Source organism: Phalacrocorax aristotelis, chromosome 5, assembly GCF_949628215.1.
Source record: "Phalacrocorax aristotelis chromosome 5, bGulAri2.1, whole genome shotgun sequence".
Lineage (NCBI taxonomy): Eukaryota > Metazoa > Chordata > Aves > Suliformes > Phalacrocoracidae > Phalacrocorax > Phalacrocorax aristotelis.
Window position 1 is genome coordinate 44,585,822 of NC_134280.1, and position 20,377 is coordinate 44,606,198.

A 20,377-nucleotide genomic window follows, 5' to 3' on the forward strand; every position below is an offset into this window, starting at 1 on the left:
AGAGTCCTTGACTAGTACAAGCACTACCCAGCAACAACCCAAACATCGGTGTGTTATCAACATTGTTTTCATACTAAGTCCAAAGCACAGCACTATGGCAGCTGCCGTGAAGAAAATTAATTTGGTTGGACTAGATGATCCCTGAGGTCCCTTCCAACCTGTGATTTTGTGAACTCTATCCCTCCTAAAACCATGAAATATGGTTAAGAATGCAATACACAGCTGAAAAATCATATACTAGTCTTGGGGGAGGGGAAATGTTAGAGGACATCTAAGTGGAAAAATTATTGAAATGTTTACAAGTGTTTTCAAACAAATTAATTTGAGTAAGCTTTTCCTGGTGAATGAAGCTTGTGTTAACCACTGAATGCTGAGGTTGATGGGTGCATATGGTATTCTTCAGTTTTGGTTAGATATGAAGGCCATAACTGCTCAGTTTTTCCTCCCCTTCCTACCCCCATTGTTTTTAGTATATTAAGGGAAATATTCAAACAACTGCATGTTTGTATTTGCATGCATTGCTTCAAATTTATCCCTTCTTTCCTCCCCAAATGTATGTTCATAGAACAAGATTGAGGAAATAATTATGGTAAGAGAACGCTGAAAGCAAGAACTTAACATTTAAATAACCAATCACTTTTTAGTGATTGATATCTGTATCCAAAAATAATATAGTTAATGATTACAGTAAATTGCAGTATTTGAGATACTAGATCTTCTGCATCAAGCTTTAAGCAGACCTCACAGAGCTGATGTGAGTTTGGAGGAGCCCCCAAGTATCCACAGTGGTTTTATGTCTGTCTTAACCAGATGGTTTTCTGGATGTTTCTTATGACAGTTCGTTTACTTGCAGACAACAAATTTCAAATGCAGAATGTATGTGCTATGTCCTAGATGGTCTCATATGGCAGTATTTTCTCAAACAGAGAACGATGTTTGAATGTTGCTCTGTATTAGTGAGTAATTTAATAGGGGTTCCAGTCTACCTAGTAATAACCAGATACTGCCAAGTGACATTGCATAAACCTTTAATTACGTGGCTATGAAATCATCTTTGTGCCTTGCTTTGAATTAGTTTTGTATTGGGAACAGAAAGTAAAATTTGTAAAGGCTAAGTACAGCCTACTTATATTTCTTTTATTTTTATTTACTATCGCAATTATTTAAAAAAATGTCTTTTTGACAATATTCTCTTAACTTTCTTGGAAATAATATAGGTTTATGGAGGAACACAAAGCTATGACTCAGAAATTCACAACTGAACAAGAGATTCTTCTTCAAGACCTGAAAAAGAAGCATATCAGTGAGCTGGAACTCCAAAGTCAGCAGTTACAGGAGAAGCATGAGCAGCAAATTTTGTCTCTTACAGCTGAGTTTCAGACAAAGCACCAAGCTGAAATTGAGACACTTAAATATACACTAGAAAGTAAACAGCAGATTCAGCTCGAAGCTTGTATTGCTGAACTACAGACAAAGCATCAGGCACAAATTGATGAGCTGGAGGCTAAACACTTATCAAATCTGGATTCCCTGGAGTTGTCCTACCTATCTGAAATTCAGAATATAAGAGATGAACACAGTCAGGCTCTTAAGAAGCTACAGCTGCAGCACACAGAACAGCTCCAGGAAAAGGATAAAATGGGTCAAGCACGCTTAGCTCAGGAGATAGAGATGCTGAAGTTTACACATGCTGAAGAACTTCAGCTTTCCCAAAATAATTTGAAATTTGAGCTAGCTACTGTTCATATGGAAAAACTTAAAGCCATGGCTGTTGAAGCGGAAGAAGCTCATAAGGTGGGTCAGAAAGAAAACTTGGCATCAAAGGCAAAATTTCATGGTACATTGTGTGGGATCACCTTTTTCCTTGTTCTTGGGGTGCACTTCTACAGCATCCTTTGTGCCAGTACTAACACTTGTGTGTGGCCATATTCTGAGCTGAAACAGCAAATTGAAGCTGAAAAGTCCATCTGTCGCTTCCCCTCCGAATGCTCAGACTAATGAGTTTTCTATCTCAGAGTGTGGAAAAGGTACAAATGAAGTAAATATTTTTAACATAATTCACATTGGAGGGACTCCATTTTGTGGCTCATAGCCTCTCTGCCTGATAGAGTTACCATGTAATTCATCAGAAGTGATTAGAACAAAGTAAATGTAATTCTGTAGGTTAAGCTACATCTCTAGGAAATCAAAGATCTTCCCTAGTGGCACTGTCTTGAGGAGAATAGAAGAAAGGATTCTCTAAAGGTCCCAGATGGGATTTTGGGATCAGGTTGTGGGTGAGTGGACCTTGTCTTAGGGCGTTTAACAGAAGGTGTGAGCTCTTTCAGAGTTCAGAAGGGTAAAAAATGATCCCAACACTTTTCCAACTCAAAGAGAAGAGGCTTAGCTCATTACCTAAAGTTCAGAGCCTTCCAGAGAGAGATGTACTGTTTTTTAGACTTGTCTGTCACCATGCCTCCTTCCCAAAATTATGATTAAATGTTGTTTCTGTGCTCACAAAGGCTAAGAGGAAGGTCTTGGCGGCAGGGAAAGGTGGGTGTTTTCCTCTTGTCCTATCTTTGCTAACTAATCTTAAATCTGCATTTTAACTGTTGAGTGTAAAGAACTTCAAAAAGCAAAAGTTGAAGACTCTGCTGATGGGGTTGCTGTCATGGATAGACGAAAAAGTAGGCGATTTACAAAACTTTTACTGGATAGGAAAAATAAAGCCATTTCAACAATATAGAGAATGTATCTATGTATGTGTGCTCATCATTCATGAGGCAATATTGTTTGTCCTCACTTAAAAGCTTTGATACAGCAGGACATATGCTTTACAAATGGGTTACAAATATATTTGTACTTTTTTCCTCCCCTTTTTTAAATTAATGCTTACACAGGATGATTTGAACACAGCTCCTAAAAATCAAAGGAGATTGCTTGAAGAAGAAAAACGTCTGGCCCTGGATATATTACATGAGGAAATATTGCATATGGAGGAAAAGCATGAAAAAGCACTCCAAGAACTTCAGGATCTTCATGAGGCAGAAATTAAGAAACGTAAGGAAGAATACTCCAGGGAGCTGGAAAAAGAATTGGGGAAACGAAAAACACAGCATGAACATGAGCAAGAGGTAGTAATGTTATTAATACCTAAATGCAAAATAATCCATACTTTAACATTCAGTTTTATTAACCTTAGAAGGCTGTATCTAGATGCTTTCTGGATTCTTTTTTTAATAGTGCAAGTAAATAAGAGGAGACAAAGTTAACATTTTTAAGCCTTGCTTTATCTAAAAGGACTTAAAAGATTTCATATATATGTATTATCCTGATTTAAAAAAAAAATTTAAATCCATCTTTGCAGTGCTCTCTTTACAGGGTATGAGGTGGGGGGGGAGTGGGCTTGCTTTCTTCTGAGTTCCTGCTGTATTTAATTCAAGATTTTAAAGCTGCTATTTTGATAGAAAACTAATAGGTAATAAATTAGGTCATTAACTGTTTCTGGAAAGTAACTGCTCACTTCAAGCTTTTATAAGTGAGCAACCTTTACTAACACTGATTTCTTCTTTTCTTACAGCAGTTATAGGAGGTAACACTTTTCCAAATACATTTTCTCAGTGAGGTTTGGAAATCATCTTAGTTGCCCTTAAAGCTTTACCATTTGTTATTGTTGGGAATGTTTATGTGGAAGCTTGATGATATTTACTTTCACAGTGAAGGCTAAAAATTTGATCATCTACGCTAAGTGCTCTTGAAACATAGAAATGGAATAAGATCTTGTATTTATTGTCTTTTATACAATCTGACTTCTGTTGATGCAAGCAGCCACAACGATCAAGACTTTTCACTTCTCTATATGATTACATTCCCATATTAGAAGTCACAAACAAAATAAGCTTTATCCAGCTATAATCAAACATATGTTAAAACGTAACTTACTTTTGCTTTTTCACTTACTAATTTGAAAATTGGATAGCGTGTCAGATAAGTCCCTAATCACTGGTGCACCTTTGTATTACGTGGTGCACCTCACAAAAAACACTTAGCTTTGAGGAGATCCTTTGGGTTCTTTTGGACTGTGAGGCCTTAGAGCCGGTAGTGGTTTCCAGCTGGCTGGAGTGCATTGCAAACTCTTTACTTTTGGAAGAACAGATTGCCTGGGAAGTTAGTTTTGTGGGAAGTTTTCATGATAATCAAATCTAAGTCCTTCAACCTAGAAACAGGATTTGTCTCTAATCTGATGACTACAGTGACTCTTCTTAGAGAGGATAATAGAAAAAAAACCCCAAGTGAACAAAAAACCCCAAACCTTTCTCTGATATTTTTGACGGTCTTCTGTGTTGTATCTCACAGGATAATTGCATTAAATATAGCTGAGTAATGCTTAATCCCATTTGAAGAAGAGAAATTGCATCAACATAATATGGTCTCTCTGTGTTTCTCTACCCGTCTTTCTTCCTTTTTTCTTTGAAGTTCTCATAGACAAATGTCTGTGGAAAGAACAAGTAGGTCGTACTCAGTCTGACCTGATGGTCTCATGAATACAAGAAATATTTTGTACCTAATGCCCTGTTGCTTCTTATCTATTTTCATCAGCTTGCTTTTTTCTAAAGTCAGCGTGATGATAGATAGCAGCTCTATATGGCCTTGAGGATTGGAGAGAACTATTGTGAAAATACTCTTAAGAATTCGGCTGAGCTTGATGGTTTCATTTCAGTTTGGTTTTATTTTTTCCTTATTTATAACACTATGGCTAAAATACTTATATTACTTGTCTGCAGATGTATTCTTCTGCATCGGCCTCTGAAGTAGAAACTGTGCGGACTGCACTTCTTGCTCAATTTGAGGAGGTAAAATTGAAGCAGCAGCTTCAGTTCCAGGAAGAGATTGAGCTGCTGAAGTGTCAGTCGGAGGTACTGCTTGAGCAGCAGATTGCACAGCTGAAGGTAGGGTCTGACTAAAATGAACTTCAGAGCATGCGCTGGTAGTGTGTTTTTCTGAAAAAGAACAATGGGTATATGTTTTTATTCTTCAGACATACGACTTTAAAAAGACAATCTGAGTTAGATCTCTTCCTTGCTTCACGGTGTTAGAACTAGAAGAGCAGTATTGGAAACAATGCAGTGTTTTGTAAGCAACTATGGTATTTACTACAGGGTTGTTTTAAAATCCGGGTTTGGATGTGAAGTGGTGTCCTTCAAACAAAACTAAAAAAAATGGTAGAATGTATTTCCTCTGAGCAACAGTCCTTGCATCCATCTGTGTTCAGTTTGTCATTTGAAACTTTTTCTTCTTGGTGTCTGCAGAGACTATGCCCTTGGCCTACAATCCCTTGTCTACTGCACTTGTGTGTATATATGGCAAAAAACACTGAGCGTTACCGAAGCTTTTACCAAATGTGTGATGACAGTGATCACTTTGTGCATGAGTTCTTTTTTTTTATAGTTGTTCTAAATTTCTGTTTTCTTGGACTCATCATTCAAGTTCCAAACTTTCATCTTGATGAGTATCTTGAAGATGCTTATCCCTGAAAATTATCTTTGTTTGGCTTTGTATATGATATAATAATTACCTCTTGTCTTCTGAGCCTTGTGCAAAATGTCTTCATTGGTTATGTGACAAGCATGTGCAGAGCTGTTGAATGAATGAATATGACACATCCTCTGTCAGAAGAGAGAGGGAAACTCACCAATGCACTGGGAGCAGTGCTTACATTCATCTCAGTGTTAGTGCTGTACTGAGCATGTGTTGAGTTCAACTTGTTTAGCACAAGTGATTTAGATTAGATAAACTACTATCTCCTTATTTTGCTTCTCCTTGAGAGAATTCAACAGATCCTTGCTGTTCCTGTCAGTGCTCCAACCTGAGGTGGGACTCTTCCTTAACAGTTGCACAAACCTCTAGAACTGGATGCTGCAGATCTGCAGAAAATTGCTCCTATTTCCTGCCTCTGCCCCACTATGGAGTCCTGGTCATTCTTTGACCTATCTCCATCTGGTGTAGTTTTTGAAACAGAGGAGACAAGTGTATCCTGAAAAGCTGCAGGAGGTCTGTTTTGGCATTCCTGTCCTCAGCTGAACCCTGGCCTTCAGTCCACAGAAACTGGGACTGGACTGACTGGTGTGTGTGTGTATATATATATATATATTCCAGAAATGATTCCTGCTTTTACCTCTCTTGTGCCGCCCAGGTGCTTTAGTTACTGAGTAGCATTTGAGACACCAGAAACCTCTCCTTTTGTTGAAATTTTGCATGGAGTAATTCTACTACTAGTATGGATGTTTCTGGTTTTTTCATTGGTTGGTTGGTTTTTGATCTTTGATTACCTTGATGACTGATGTTTTGCCCCAGAAGAGACTGACTGGATCTCTTTCCAATGTCAGGCTGAGCTGCGTCATGGTCTGATACAGGTTTTTACAATGAGCCTTCCCCTGCCTGCTTCCCCTGTGCTCATTTGTGGGGTTGTTTTCATGCCAGCTAGTTTCCTTGCATTCTTCCCCCCACCTCTCCTAGCAGATTTTAGGTATTCAGAGTTCTTTTCTACAGTCTGACATATTCTTTTAGTGGATTCACTGCTTCTGAGCATACACAGGCTGTTTCGGAGACTTAGTCCACAAGTTTACTGTACTGTTCAAGGAAGGTCCTCACACTGCTTTGTGTCTGTTCATTTGTGTCTTGCTAACTGCCAAGCACTCTGCTGTTTGAGTCTGTAATTCTGGGCATACTTGGCTCTTCTGCCTTGCTCTGCCTTGTGGTTTCTGGTTAAGAGTTGGTATTGTAATTGCCCAAGTGCCAGTATTGGTCCTGATCTTGGCTATGATGACAGACCTTATGGTGTCATCAAGCAGCAAGTAGTCCTCACCTGAGAATGGGTTGTTCTACTCTGTGCAAGGACTGGCTGAGTCTTCCACAAAGGATCCAGGACAGCTCAGGTGACTACCTATGTTCTGCTCTGAAGTTTTATTTCACGCCCTGGGGGAAAATTTGTTCTTTACTTAACAATTAAAAAAAAAAGGGGCAGCTATCACCTTGGAGTGTCTAGGTTTTCATAGATCAAATTGCATTGGGTTTTTTGGGGTTTGTTTTTGGTTTTGCTTTTTTGTTGCTGTTTGGGTTTTTTTGTATTGTGGAGGGGGTGTTTTTGGTTGGGGTTTTTTGTGGGTTGTTTTTTGTTTGGTGGTTTTTTTTTTTAATACTGTGATCAAGACGACTTATTTCCCAGTTTTGGTGTTGCAGAAACAATTAGCCTCTTTGGGAAGGGATCTCAGGACCCTGTTTCGCCTCCCTTATTCATTCATGCAGGAGTGGGGGATGTGTAATAATACCTTCAGAGCACTTCAGAGCACTCTGAGTTAAGATAGATAAAATTTAATAGCTTCTAGATCATTTAGCCATGTAAATCTACCTTGTAGATTTTCAGTTTGTTCTGGTAAATAAGTCTTCCTATGTGGAACTCAGTAGTATGCATGTTGTACTACTTACAGTTGCTGAAAGTGGCATCTGTCCATCTCTGTCCCAAGTTGTCCACCTGTTTTCTGTTTCTCATCACTCTCGACAGTCTGAAATGACCCAGATCTCAATGAGCACATTCACATAGTTAATTTACCTACTTAACTATTTTTAAATCATAGTTTTGGCATAACTTTGATTGGGGTTGTTAACTATGTAAGTTACTGCTAGTTAATCTGAGAAGTAAGGTGTGTGTACTTAAAGGAAAAGGGGGGGAGGAGTTGGTTGTGGGGGTTTTGTGGGTTGGTTTTCCCCCCTGCCCTGTAAATCGAAGTATATGTGACTTACACAGGATGAATTTGAAGCTGAAAAAAAGGCATCACTACATGACAAGGAACAGATGTTGATTCAGGAGAGGGAGAAGGCACAGGCTGCTCATCAAAAGGAGCAGGAGATGTTATCAGCCCAGCTGCAGGAAAAAGCAGCAATAATTATCCAGGTGAGTGGAAAATATTTTAAACCTAGATTTTTAAATGTGCTTTTGTGGTTGTACTTTAGCACAGGGACTGTGTGTGATTTTTTTTTTTTGTGATTGCTAATTTTCAGGGTGTAATGTATGATGGGCTCTTTCTCTTAGTTGGAGTGCTGCTGCAGAAATATGGAAATTGAAACTGGGTATCAGCTTGGAAACTGGTCTTCATCTATTTCTCAGGGAGATTAACACTGCTTTATAAGACAGGGTTAGATGTATGCCTTTTTGTTGTCTGTGTATTGATGCCATCTGCATCTACCACACTTTTTCTCAAGAAAATAGTGCTCTAGTAGCTTTTGTTAGACTGACTGACCTATAGCTTGGAGGAAGTAAGAGAGAAAAATGGAAAGTTTGGATCTAGAAGTGGCAAAGATAATATTCATTTGCCAAACAAAACAAAATTTTATGCCTCCTGTAAAGCAGATATCTAAAATAAATAATAAAGGTTACCCAGAAAGCTTAGAGAGAGGAACAGCTTGAAAAAGGTATATGTTTTAATTAGGAAGCTTAAAAATGTCAAGTCCTTTTTCAATGATTAAAATAATAGCTTTGAGTTTTTTCAAGATAGAAGATAAAATTAAATAAAACATTCACGTCTTCTCACAGTACAGGAAGTTTTGACCAAAATGTAAATCTGGTGTATTAGACTGTTCTGTTTGGCCTTTACATTTAGTGGGAAAACTGGGGTAACACTAAGAATTTCCCCTACTGGAAGAAATGTGTTATCACTTCCTGCACTTAGTGCAGGATTTAATGAGGGGTGAGAAAGTTGGCATGGGAGTTGAATGCTTTTCTTTCCTTACGGTTTCCTCCCAAATAGATACTCTGACTAATTTGTTGGCTTACTTGTGAGACAAAGTTTCTAACAAAATAATACTGATTTGTTTTGCAGCAAAATCCAGGTGTCAGGGGCGGGTATATACATACATCTGTGTGTGTGTTTACATATATTTTTTTGTAGCTGTACGCTTCTATGGGAGAACTTATCTTGGGCCGCATATCTCCGGGACACAGGGCTCTACCCACCCTGGGGACAGTGATGCACAGACATCAATATGATGGATACAAAATGTCCGTTTATTTAGCTGCGTCACACGCTTATATAGCTCTTGCGCTTCCTGTTCCTGCCACTCCTATGGGGAGGAGTCTATCTTTCCGTCACATCCCGTGATCTTCCGGTCGCCGATCCCTGTCTATTCCCCTACATCTCCCCCTCCCCATGCTACGAAAAATTCTACAAAGCTACTTGCGTAAGCGGATACATATTGCGATCAGGTCTATATTCATGTAACTCTTGCAGGCGCTCTTTGATTTGTCTTATAACACAGCATAACAATGGCAGCCCACAAGTAACCATGGTTACTACACACAACAAGATCCCCCCAATTATTACTATGCAATCCCAGTTCATATCTCTCTTTTGCCGCCCTTTCCCAGTGTCACTCTCGTTGCAATATTGCTTGCGATCTTGTCAAGGAGCTCATTTCTTTTCCCAATGGCACGGCTAGCATGAGGATCCATGTCAGCAGACCCTGCAAAGAGACAACTCAGAAAGGGATTATTCATTGTACATCCTTGCACAGTTCTGCTTTCACACACTTTGCAGGCACCCATTCTATGCGCCCTTCATTCTCAGCCGCAGCGTAGCCCGTCCCCAGGCATCTCAGTTTCCATCCTCTCTCCCATTGCTCACTGCCTGGGAACCTTACTCGTACCTGCGGATAGCGCTCGCCTGCTTGAGCTTTGCCAAAGTGCTTCTCCACTGCTGTAACTTGCTCCTGCCCGCGTATAAAATGATTAAGCAAATATAATGCACGCATTAAAATAGTTTGCTGAGCTGCTACGGGTATAGCTCCCTTATACCCCTCCCCAAGCTGTATTATTTTTGCTTTCAAGGTGCGATGAGCGCGTTCAACTATTGCCTGCCCCGTGCTATTGTAAGCAATGCCGTGTTTTAATACAATATTCCAACCTTTACACCATTCTTCGGTACTTTGAGCCCGAAAGCATGGTCCATTGTCTGTTTTTATCTCGGTGGGCTTTCCAAGCCACGCCATCACCGTGGTCCAACGCACAGTCAAGTGTGTTGCGGTCTGCTTCCGATGTTTAGTAGCCATGATGACTCCACTGTATGTATCAACTGCAATTGCCAGGTGCCGTCCGGGGGCCAACTGTGGACATTCAGTAAAGTCAGTCTGCCAGATAGCATTTGCTTCCAGTCCTCGAGGGTTGACTCCTGCCTCCCACAATGGCGAGTGCTGACAGTAAGGACAGGTGGCTACTACTTCTCTTGCTTCTCTTATTGAGATGCCACACTCCTTTGCCAAGGCTTTAGCACCCAGGTGCAGTTGTTCATGCAGTTTCTTTGCCTCCGTCAATGTCCAGACTCCTGCGGCTGCCTCATCAGCCATGCGATTCCCCTCAATCAGTGGTCCAGGCCCCGTCTGATGACTGCGAATGTGAATTACTGTCACAGTTGCTCCTCGCTGCGATAAAGCAACCTCTAGCATCAAGGCAATTTCCGTGTGTGGTACACCCTCTCGTTTCATGGACATGACTACTTTATACACATATAAGGAGTCCGTGCACACATTTATATGCCGATCTATATCCTTTCGCAGGGCCATCTCTAGCGCTTTCACCTCCAGCCGCTGCACACTTTTACCCTGCTCCTCATACGTCTGGCGCATCCAACTATTCTCTTGTTTCCACACTACCGCCGCTCTGTTCGTCTTCGAGGAAGCGTCTGTGAAATATGTTGGTCCTGGGTGAGGGGTATCCAAAACTCTACTATCCACACTCAGATCCACCACTTTGGCTGTCTCGGCCCACCTCTGGACCGTGCCTGTGACGATTTTCCCTGGGTATGAGTATACTGCCAATTGTATATCCTCTTCACTCTCTACCACCTTCCGCCATTTCTCCCCATTCCACGGCACTGTGAGCTTATCTGGCTCCTTCCCAAAGATTCCCTTGCTTTCCCGTCGCAGACGCCAAATCATTCCCCTGGCTACCTTGACTTTTGTGGAGAATGCATCCTTGGGAACCTTCTGATATACCCATCGCAGTGGCTTTTCTTCCCCTGTCCGTATTTGATATAGCAATCCTAATCCTCCACCGGCGGTCAGAATCCAACCTGCAATTAATTCCTCCTGGGGGTCCCACCACCATACTCCTTCCTTTTGCATTCGACGTTCTATCATCTGCAACTGCTGGACTGCCTCAGGGTCTAAACTCCTGGGCTCCCATGGGTCGGTCCCTTTCAGCAACGCATAGAAAGGTTGCATCTCCTCACCGGTGACGCGCACAAATGTCCGCAACCACTGCAGTGCTCCTACCAGCTTCTGTACATCGTGTAAATTTTTAACCTTAGGTGTAAGTTTAATAGGCTAAGCTTGTATGCAATCCCCTTGTGTTCTAGCACCCAGAAAGCCACACACTGGTCCTCGCTGTACCTTTGCCTCAGCTACCTTGAGGCCCTGTCCTGCAAGGCCCCTTTGGGTGTCTGAAAAGACTTGTTCACACAACGCCTCGGTGGGCGCAGCTATGAGGACGTCATCCATGTGGTGGATCACTTAGATTCTCTCCTGATACTGCTGCCTTACTTGCTGCAATGCAGAAGCCACATACCTCTGGCAGATCGCTGGAGAATTTTTCATCCCCTGCGGAAGTACTGTCCACTGCCATCTACTACCTGGTTCTGCGCGGTTCACCGCAGGCAGAGTAAAGGCAAATCTCTTTCTATCATCTGGATGTAGCGGAATACTGAAGAAGCAGTCTTTGATATCTAAAACAATGACTTGCCATCCTTTCGGGACAGCACTCAGATCTGGTAGGCTGGGTTGGAGAGGCCCCATGTCCTCCATTTGCTGATTTACTGCTCTAAGGTCATGCAGCATCCTCCATTGGTTTTTATCTTTCTTTTTTATAGCAAATATAGGGGTGTTCCACGGGCTCATCGAGGGCTCTAGGTGCCCTGCTTCGTGCTCTCATTTTACTATAGCTCTTACAGCCTCTGTTTTCTCTGTTGTCAGGGGCCACTGCTCCACCCAGACGGGCTGTTCGGTTTTCCACACTAACTTGTGGTGACGAAGCCCCTCTGAGGCAGTGGCCCTTATGCTAAATTTTTCAACCCGATCCCCATCTGGGCAAGGGCGTCTCGCCCCAACAAGGGGCTTGCTACCCCATCTGCTACTAGTATGGTCACTACGGCCGTAAGGAGCTTCCCTGCCTCCTCGCCCATGACTTCGAGTTTCACAGGGCAAGTACTAGTTCTCGTCTGTTGTTCTCCGCCTACCCCTATTATACGTTTTCCCATGGCAAGGGGCCAAGTTGGTGGCCACCGTTCGAGTGGCATCACTGTGACATCTGCCCCGGTATCCACTAACATTCCCAGGCATATCCGTGCCGGGCAACTCGGCTCTTGCGGGGTAATCATCACCGCTGCCATGGGTCGCTCGTTACAGCCTATGACCAAGGCCACGCGGGGGCTGTAACCTGCAAATCTTGCTGGTTCTGCTCCCCTGCCTGAAGGTTCACTCCCCCTTGGCCCGCTACGGTGGGCCAAGCTCCTGGCGCTGGCAGCATGATGGGGGCCATTTGACTCACAGGAGGCGCGAATCCCCCTCGCTTCGCTCTCCTTTGGCCGTTTCCCAGCTTCGTAGTTGGACAATCTCTTGCCAGGTGTCCTGGCTTCCCACACACCCAGCACCTCCCTACTGGGTGCGCTCCTCCTCCATTACGTCCTCCCCTTTCCGCTAGCGGGCACCCAGCTTTAAAGTGCCCTTGCCGTCCACACAAGTGACATCTTGGCCCCACCCCGGCCGCTTGCACCATCACCCTTTCTTCACTTCCACAGTCAGGGTTCTGGCAGATGTGTGCTCCCGCACCGCCATGCTGATTCAACGCCTCCTGGCGCAAGACATGCCTAATGGTTTGACCCAATGAAGCCCCCACCGCCAGGGTGCGGAGGATATCTTGTGTTTGCGGATTTGCTTGATTTCGGAGGCAATCCATAAGGACTGCCTCCTTGGCTGCTGGTGGCAATTCTGATTCTATAATAGCCTTCTGCAACCTGTCACAAAACGTTGTAAATGGCTCTGCTAGTCCTTGCTGTATCTTTTGCCAAGGTTCTGCTTTTTTCTCATACCTGCCCACTTCGCTATAAGCTTTGCGGGAACTCTCTGTTACCGCTTGCAGCTCCCTGCCCCTCCTCCAGGAGCTATCCCGACAGGGAATATCCCGGGCATCTCTATCCTTACTCCATCGAGGCTACAATCTCTGGCTATCAGCCGCCAGTTAGGTAACTCGACTGACTGTCGCTGGGGCGCACCCTTCGTTAAGAGTCCTGCCTGCCGCCGAGTTACTCCCCCTAGTGCGCGCATAACCTGCTGCAGCTGCCGCAACACATCCTCCGCGGACCCCTCCGGAGCTGCAGCGCTCCGGACCTCCCCTTTTGGCGGTCCCTCTCCTCCCTCCTTCTGATTGGTCCTCCGAGTCCCTGCTGCCTTATGCCTCTTTTTTGCGCGCTGCAGGCAAGCTGCCCCCTCTTCCCACATGTGGGCATCGGTTTCTCCCCCAATTTCTGATTCGCTGCTACTCGAGGTTGATCTATACCCCCCCTGTCCTCCCCTCCAGGCACTCCAATCCCCCTCCTCGTCCGACTCCCATCTCAAGGGTTGCCCCGGGAGCCAGTCTCGAGGGTCGGGCAGAGGGCGGTGCCGCTGCCGGCGCTGCTTCCGGCACTGATCATCTTTCTCTTTCCGCTCCGTCACTCCCGCTGCGTCACCCTCCCCGCGCGCAGGTACCCGCGCCTGCCCCAAATCGTCCCGGGGGTATGCAGGGGGGCATTCCAAAGGTCCTGCTGGCTCAACAGGGAACACCGCCGCTTCCCGATCCACCTCCTTGGGAGCCTCAGACTGAGTAGTTGGCCAGGCTACTCCGTCCGAACTCTCCCCTTCTTCCCCACCCCCCGCGATGCTTGCCCCTGTCTGGGTCCCCACTGCCGATCCTGGGTCTATTTCCGGGCTACTGTCGCCTGTAGCACCGTGCAGGCACAGCCGCGCCTGCCGCCACGTCTCCTGATCATCCCGAGCCTTCAATAGTAACCGGTGTATCTTTCCCCAGAGCTGTATGTACTGGGTTTTTCCCATCGTAGCCCTTTCGGCTAACTCCTCTTTAATTCTCACCCAATTATCCTTATTAAATATGTCTGCGGGACTTCGTATGAGCCCCTGCGTAATCATCCATTGGATGGCCTTTGAGGTAGGCGCCTTCGATATCGAAGTACCATATTCCTTCCCCAATCCTTTCAGTACCTTTACGACTGATTCCATGGCGTGCCCGCCGACCTGCGGCTCCCCGTCCCGCCCCTGCGTGCCTCAAGCTATCTTTTCCCCCCGGCGAACTTGCCATGCCGCCCCGCCGATCACGTCGGGGTCACCACTTGTTGCTGTACGCTTCTATGGGAGAACTTATCTTGGGCCGCATATCTCCGGGACACAGGGCTCTACCCACCCTGGGGACAGTGATGCACAGACATCAATATGATGGATACAAAATGTCCGTTTATTTAGCTGCGTCTCACGCTTATATAGCTCTTGCGCTTCCTGTTCCTGCCACTCCTATGGGGAGGAGTCTATCTTTCCGTCACATCCCGTGATCTTCCGGTCGCCGATCCCTGTCTATTCCCCTGCATTTTTTAGTGGGATGGAGGCGTCATATGAACATATAAATATGAGGAGGGAAGACGTTTTTCTAGAAACTTGTTTTCAGGCAGAGGTTATAAAGTAAAGAAGAAAGATGGCACTGATGATATTGGGTCAGGTTGCTGTTCAGGTTTGTGTGCTATGGTGTCAAAATATATGCTACAACATTGCTTTGTGTCTCTGAAGCATAACAGTGAAAGCAAACTAAGAGTAGACTAAAGCATGGCGCAGAAGTTTTACAAGCTTTTTGCATTGATTGTATGCACTGAGTCTGAATGCAAGTGAGGCAGCTTACTGAAGCAAAATCAACATCAGAAAAGGAGAACTAAAAAAAAGTAACCATTTTTAGTCTTTCTGCTGTCCTTCATTTCTAGTACTTCTAGAAACAAATTTGCATAACAGCAGGCAATGATTGTGTGAATGTACAGGAAGTGATGAAGAGTAAAATCACTGGGTGTAGTTCGTAGGTTAGACAAAATGATCAACTTTGCATCATTACTGTATTTTCCACAGCTGGAAAAGAAAGTGGAGTCTTTAAACCATGAAATAGAGGAGACCAATGCTGAACTGGAGACATTCCTTCAACGGCGGGACAGAGAAAACCAAGAAGGAGGGAATTTGGTAGCCATGTTGAGATCTGATATTGAACAGTCCAAGGATGAAAGGTTTGTACATCTTGGGTTACATAATGCTTAGTGGTTGGATTTTTGTTTGCTTGTTTTCTCACTTTTTGAAAAGAAGTCCATAACTAGGCAAAATTAAGCAGCTCAAATCAATATATCATCATCCTACACTATTAATTTTATCTGCAAAATTTTTGAGGTTTTCCTTAATTACCGACCTATTTTGATAAGGGGAGCGAGAGGTTTTTTTCTTCCTTTTTTTCTTGTAGTCTGATGGAAACTTTGGTGTTTTGGGGTTTCCACTGTCTATAATGTTGGAAAAAGCTGGGAAATGGAGAAAGCCTCTTGGTCACAGAAACCTTCCAGTGCAACACAGATTGGTTTGATATGTCATTGGAATGTGTGGGTTAGAGAAGCTGTCAAGCTGAATAAGCTTCTAGAAGAATTCCCTCTCTTACCCTTAAGAAATTGACTTACTGTTTTTCTTAAGACTAAAATGTTTTCATAATTATAATTTTTGTTGTCTACTCTGCCAGAACACCCCTAGTTATTTTGTTGTCACAGATACTATAGTAGTAAAAGCATTCTCCCTGCTGGTGCTTCCACAGATGTGGAAGCCTGAAATCCTTGTGACTGCAGTATGATGTCTCCATCTAACTGTGGAGAAGTCAAAGGTTTTTTGTTCAGCCTGCTCTGTAAAAATGGCCTTGGGTTTTTGTGAGTCATCTGAATCATCTTTACTGATAACTGTCAAACTATGGCAAGATATCCATTTTAGACTGTCAGTTTTTCAGTAGGTTTGAAGAGTCTTTTAAATCAAGTGCATGCAATTTTTGAAGTGTTGGATATGCTTTTGTTCTAGGAAGAAACTGCAGGAATCTTACCAGTATGTATTGAAATTGCTTATGGAGTTGGTGAAGGCCATAATAGCTGTTGAGGACCTTATCTGTAGCAAGATTGGTCTTTGCATTGATGACAGTCTGGCCTCTGGAGATTCTAGAGAAAGTCACAGTATTATGGAAGAAATGGGATTCATACAGTATTTCAAAGCCAAAGAAAAGCATCACCTAGAAAAAGGTGAGTACAAATCTGCATAACTGGATGTAGTCAATTCACATTCATGAAAAACGCCTTTTCATTTCCCTTTATAAAGATGAGGTTCAGAAAGGGGATATCTCTTGTTACATTGTTTTCTGTGTGTCTTTCAAAGTTGCTCCACACTTGTGAGTGTCTATCTGTGTTCTTGCACTATTAAAAGAAAATGAAACTACTAAAATGTTGCTGGAAAGGCTGAATGGATTATAGGGCAGGAAAGATGAACTTGGTTAATGCAGAGTTTCAGGCCCTAGTTATTTCTAAACGTGAAAGACTATCTTGATTTATCGACATTGAGTTATTGTTGTGTACAAGCTTTCACCTTGTAATACATCTTCAGCACCAACCAATGTCACTGTCTGATATCATTTGTTATCTGAGAGGGCAGTTCTGTGTCATTTTTTTTCTGTGTTTTTAAATAGCTTGCTTGCTTTCAGTAGATGAGCTGCTTGATGAAACTCTCGCAGAACACAATCAGGTGTCTCCAGTGACTGATGAGGGGTCTGAGTTGAGCCAATACTTATGTGAAAGTGTTTTTGCAAAGCCTGAATTGACATGTGAAAATGAAGAAATGATACTGAAAACTGGTCATCGTTTGCACACTGCAGTGGAGAGGCTTCTGGAACTGGTTACAGAATCAACTAAACAAGTAAAACTTTTTAATCTGTATAGATATATAATTATACCGGAAATGTGAAATCTGTTTTAAGGCTTCTGTATTTAGTACCCTGTGGGACTGGCTACTAAAAAGAAACAGGTTTTGTCTGAATACATGGCAGGTTATCAATATAGGGAGGCATGTGTATCCCCTGCTTCTTATAATAAAGGTTTTGCCCTTTTTTGATTATTTCTTATAAATAAGACATTAACAACTGGGTTTTTTTCTAGCAGATCCTGTAGGAAGGCTATAAGTTCATTGCCTTAAGTAGATTTAAAATAGGATTTTAGATGAATTTGGTAACTTCAGGAGACTAAGAGTTAAGTTTGAGAGGTTTTTATTGCACTTCACGTCAGTGCTTCTTCAATATTGATAAGGAGATTCAAGAAAACTCACTCCCGTGTTAAAATGTTTTGGGAATATGTAGATAGCAGCAAGCAAACATCCTTGTAATTATATACTGCTTAATTGTGATAAATGGAGCTGAACTCAATATCATAAAAGAATTTGAATATTTCCATACTGAGTTTTGCAGTATCTAGACAGTCAGTTTTGCAAAGAGAAATTGTAAATCTGAGGTAGATGCTTGAGTACACATTAGAGGATTGAATTTAATGCTACAGTAATTAGTTTGCTGAGTAAAGTAGCCCCTAATTTCAGAGAAAATGTGAAGGGAAGGAATATATCTGAAATTCGTCGTCTTGTCTGGTATTTTGTGCAACCCAGAGATAAGCATCTGTGTGAAATGTGTATTCACCATCTTAAAAAAATCCCTCCTAGAATGAGGTGCTTAAATTTGTACTTTTGGGTACTGATGCTGGTTCCACTAGCATGTGGCTTACTTGTGGTTAAAGCACTTGCCCGAGCTGTGGCAGATCTAGAATCTAGGTCACCTTCATCAGCTGCATTTAAGCATACTTTGCTTACATCTGTGAAATGTTCTCTCCACCAGGATAAGCTAAATATAAACTAAATGGGAATTGGGCTGCTCTATTCCTTTCCTTTTGAACTTGAGCCATTGCGCTTAGGAATGCAAGATACATAGTTTCAGAGAACTGGTGCCATACCTTGAAAACCTGATAATGTGTTGACTTCACTGTCTCTTAGACATGCCTGAATCTCTTGAAGAATTTAAGTGCAAGGATGCTTTGAATTTCAAGTGTCTCAGGAATTGTCAAGCTGAGCAGTTTAGCCAACAGGGAGGTATCTTTTTATGCACTGAAAGCAAACTTATGTACCTAAGTAAGATCTGTGGCAAAAATACAGGTATGTGAGTACAGGGGGCCACCAAAGTGTCCAGAGGTTTTGGGCAATGTCAATCCATTACTAAAATGAAACTTCAAAATCTGGACCTTAATGCATAAATGTTATAAAAAAGATCAAGAAGATTTTTGTTTAAAAGTCTGTGGTGTTATTAGATTGTGTGCACATCCAAGATCTGATGCTAGGGGAAATTGTTTATTTTTAGCTGGAGAAAATGCATGAAAACCATGCAAAACTTGAAGAAGAATTCAGCCGCCGCAATCGAGAAACTGCCCAAGTGGTTAGTCAGCACCAGGAACTAATGGAGTGCCTCAGCGAGGAAAGTGAGGCCAAGAATCAGCTGGCACTAGAACTTCATAAAGCAGAGGGTAAGAAAATGAAACTTGAAGGAAGAGATTTCACTGTCATTTACTCATAGCTCATTCCTCCAGATATCCATGATGTGCTTTTTGTCTTTTGTTTTTGATTTGCCTGTCTAATTCATGTCTGCCTTTCAGATTACTAAATGACTTGAAGCTTGGGTCTCCTTTTGCAAATCTACTACTTAACTGTCTTCAGAATTGCATTTCCCTGGCAGAAGTGTGTTAGTGCTTAGCCCTATACTTATACCATTGACTCCATGTGAAAAATACCATAATTTTTAAAATAGTGGTTTGTATTCCTGCATGTCTAAACATGGAAGCTTGCATTATTGAAAAGAAGATATACTCCCAGTGTAAATCAGCCCTCCTGTCTGACCTTGGAAGGGTTCAGCATGAACTCGAGGGTAGAAAGGTTCTACAGAGGGACCTGGACAGGCTGGATCGTTGGGCCGGAGCCAACGGTATGAGATTCAACAAGGCCAAGTGCCAGGTCCTACACTTCGGTCACAACAACCCCATGCAATGCTACAGGCTTGGGGAAGAGTGGCTGGAGAGCTGCCTGGCAGAGAAGGACCTGGGGGTGTTGGTTGACAGCTGGCTGGACATGAGCCAGCAGTGTGCTCAGGTGGCCAAGAAGGCCCACAGCATCCTGGCTTGTGTCAGGAATAGTGTGGCCAGCAGGAGTAGGGAAGCGATTGTGCCCCTGTACTTGGCACTGGTGAGGCTGCACCTGGAGTACTGTGTTCAGTTTTGGGCCCCTAACTACATGAAAGACATTGAGGTGCTGGAGCGTGTCCAGAGAAGGGCAATGAAGTTGGTGAAGGGTCTAGATAGCAAGTCTTATGAGGAGAGGTTGAGGGAGCTGGGGTTGTTTAGCCTGGAGACGAGGAGGCTGAAGGGAGACCTTACCACTCTCTACAACTACCAGAAAGGAGGCTGTAGTGAGGTGGGTGTTGGTCTCTTCTCCCAAGTAATTAGCAATGGAATGAGAGGAAAAGGCCTCAAGCTGTGCCAGGGGAAGTTTAGGTTGGACATTAGGAAAAATTTCTTTTATCGAAAGGGTGGTCAGGCATTGGAACAGGCTGCCTAGGGAGGTGGTGGAGTCTCCATCCCTGGAGGTATTTAAAAGAAGGGTAGACGTGGTGCTTGAGGATATGGTTTAGTGGTGGACTTGGCAGTGATAGGTTAGTGGTTGGACTCGATGATCTTAAGGGTCTTTTCCAACCTTAAGAATTCTATGATTCTATGATTATATGAGCTGGAGCAATGTTTGATGGTAGTGCAGGCATAAAGAGATTCTCTAAGAAGAGAGAGAAAGGCTGAGGCTATTGATCTCGATGCTGTCACAGGCTGCATATCGTCAGTCTAATCCCCCTTGTGAAGACTGAGCCTTGAGGTCTTCTCCTTTATGCAGAATGTTTGAGGGTTTCCATGTCCTTCAAGCTGAGCTTCTCTCCCTAATCATGGCATTTGCTTTCCATTCCTTTTCTCAGTCATACTCCTTTAGGCTTATTAGATCTTTCCAAAATCTTGTTTCCTTCCTTTCAGTGAATCTTTCCTGGATTTCTTGGGCTCTGACTCTAACACTTGATTTTACTTTTTGGTGATTCTGTTTCTTCAAACTTCATCCCCCAGCAGAGGATGTGTCAGGCTGCCCTATATTGTGAGGTGATCCCAAGCTGTCAAGGCTTAAAAATTCCCATATA

At 43.1% G+C, this 20,377-nt stretch overlaps 1 protein-coding gene across 15 annotated transcripts in view; it reads left to right on the plus strand.

Moving 5' to 3' along the window:
• Positions 1-20,377, plus strand: part of PCNT (pericentrin) — a 117,264-nt gene that overhangs the window by 34,665 nt on the left and 62,222 nt on the right. For 10 of the 15 annotated variants that reach the window (XM_075094239.1, XM_075094240.1, XM_075094235.1 and 7 more), the window contains 8 exons: positions 1,218-1,794; positions 2,880-3,113; positions 4,764-4,928; positions 7,784-7,930; positions 15,184-15,335; positions 16,156-16,370; positions 16,811-17,037; positions 18,515-18,677. In XM_075094239.1, coding sequence (XP_074950340.1) covers positions 1,218-1,794; positions 2,880-3,113; positions 4,764-4,928; positions 7,784-7,930; positions 15,184-15,335; positions 16,156-16,370; positions 16,811-17,037; positions 18,515-18,677 — 1,880 coding nt within the window. The remainder of the gene's footprint in view (positions 1-1,217; positions 1,795-2,879; positions 3,114-4,763; positions 4,929-7,783; positions 7,931-15,183; positions 15,336-16,155; positions 16,371-16,810; positions 17,038-18,514; positions 18,678-20,377) is intronic. The other 5 variants (XM_075094241.1, XM_075094242.1, XM_075094230.1 and 2 more) reach the window with 2 other exon arrangements.